This window comes from Trypanosoma grayi, assembly GCF_000691245.1.
Source record: "Trypanosoma grayi strain ANR4 Tgr_2389_V1, whole genome shotgun sequence".
NCBI lineage: Eukaryota > Euglenozoa > Kinetoplastea > Trypanosomatida > Trypanosomatidae > Trypanosoma > Trypanosoma grayi.
The window spans coordinates 1-768 of NW_008828007.1; the positions used below are offsets into that span (position 1 = coordinate 1).

The window sequence follows — 768 nt, forward strand, 5'->3', positions numbered from 1 at the left end:
AAGAACATCGCCAGTTTCTGTATCGACAAGGACGCTACTGGGGCTGTCATGCGTGGGCGTGATGTAGGCGCAGCACGCAACGTTTTTTATACCCACCGACATCACGACTTTTTAAAAAGAATACGCAAAGAAAAAGAAAAGAGAATTTCCGTGTTAAAATAATGTGACCCATGCTGGCAGAAACAGCGAAAGTGGCCCAGTGAGAGACCTAATCATAATACACGAACCAACAACGGTCATCTACACAACTATCTAATCTGGTTCTCTTTAACGGCCAACTCGCTAGACACTTCTGAGACACAACCGCACAGGGAACCATCATCACCCACAAAATCGCAAAATGAAGCTTTANAAACACTCACAAGACCACCGTTAGAGCAGCCCAAAGCACCAAGCATACAGTCAACCTTTGCCCCAATAAACTGGCTGTACAAAAACGCCGCAGAAGCAATAAAATTCTCACGCGCATCCATCATCGCATCAGAAGAGCCATAACCACAAAACGAATCAATAAGTTCCGAAATACGCTCCACAGTGGCAGCCTCCCGTAAGGCCGCATCTGCCTCAGAGAACCTAAGAAGCTCCTCCACACGTTCCACTCGGCGCGCCATCGTGTTTTCAGCGCACTCCGCACGACCAACGGCATCATCAAAATCCTGCTGCAGTGACCGCATAAAGGCTTCCATCACTCCCTTTGCCTCCTTAATATTGTCAAGCTCACGACTCAAGGACTCTATGCGTCGCAGCACCACCTGCTCCAGACCCGCC

General features: G+C 48.8%; 1 protein-coding gene across 1 annotated transcript; it reads right to left on the minus strand.

Moving 5' to 3' along the window:
- Positions 1-248: 248 nt before the first annotated feature.
- Positions 249-686, minus strand: DQ04_23891000 (hypothetical protein; the record flags this gene model as incomplete). Its single annotated transcript, XM_009318196.1, has 1 exon — positions 249-686. The coding sequence occupies one exon, from the start codon at positions 684-686 to the stop codon at positions 249-251; it is 438 nt and encodes a 145-aa protein (XP_009316471.1).
- Positions 687-768: the final 82 nt, after the last annotated feature.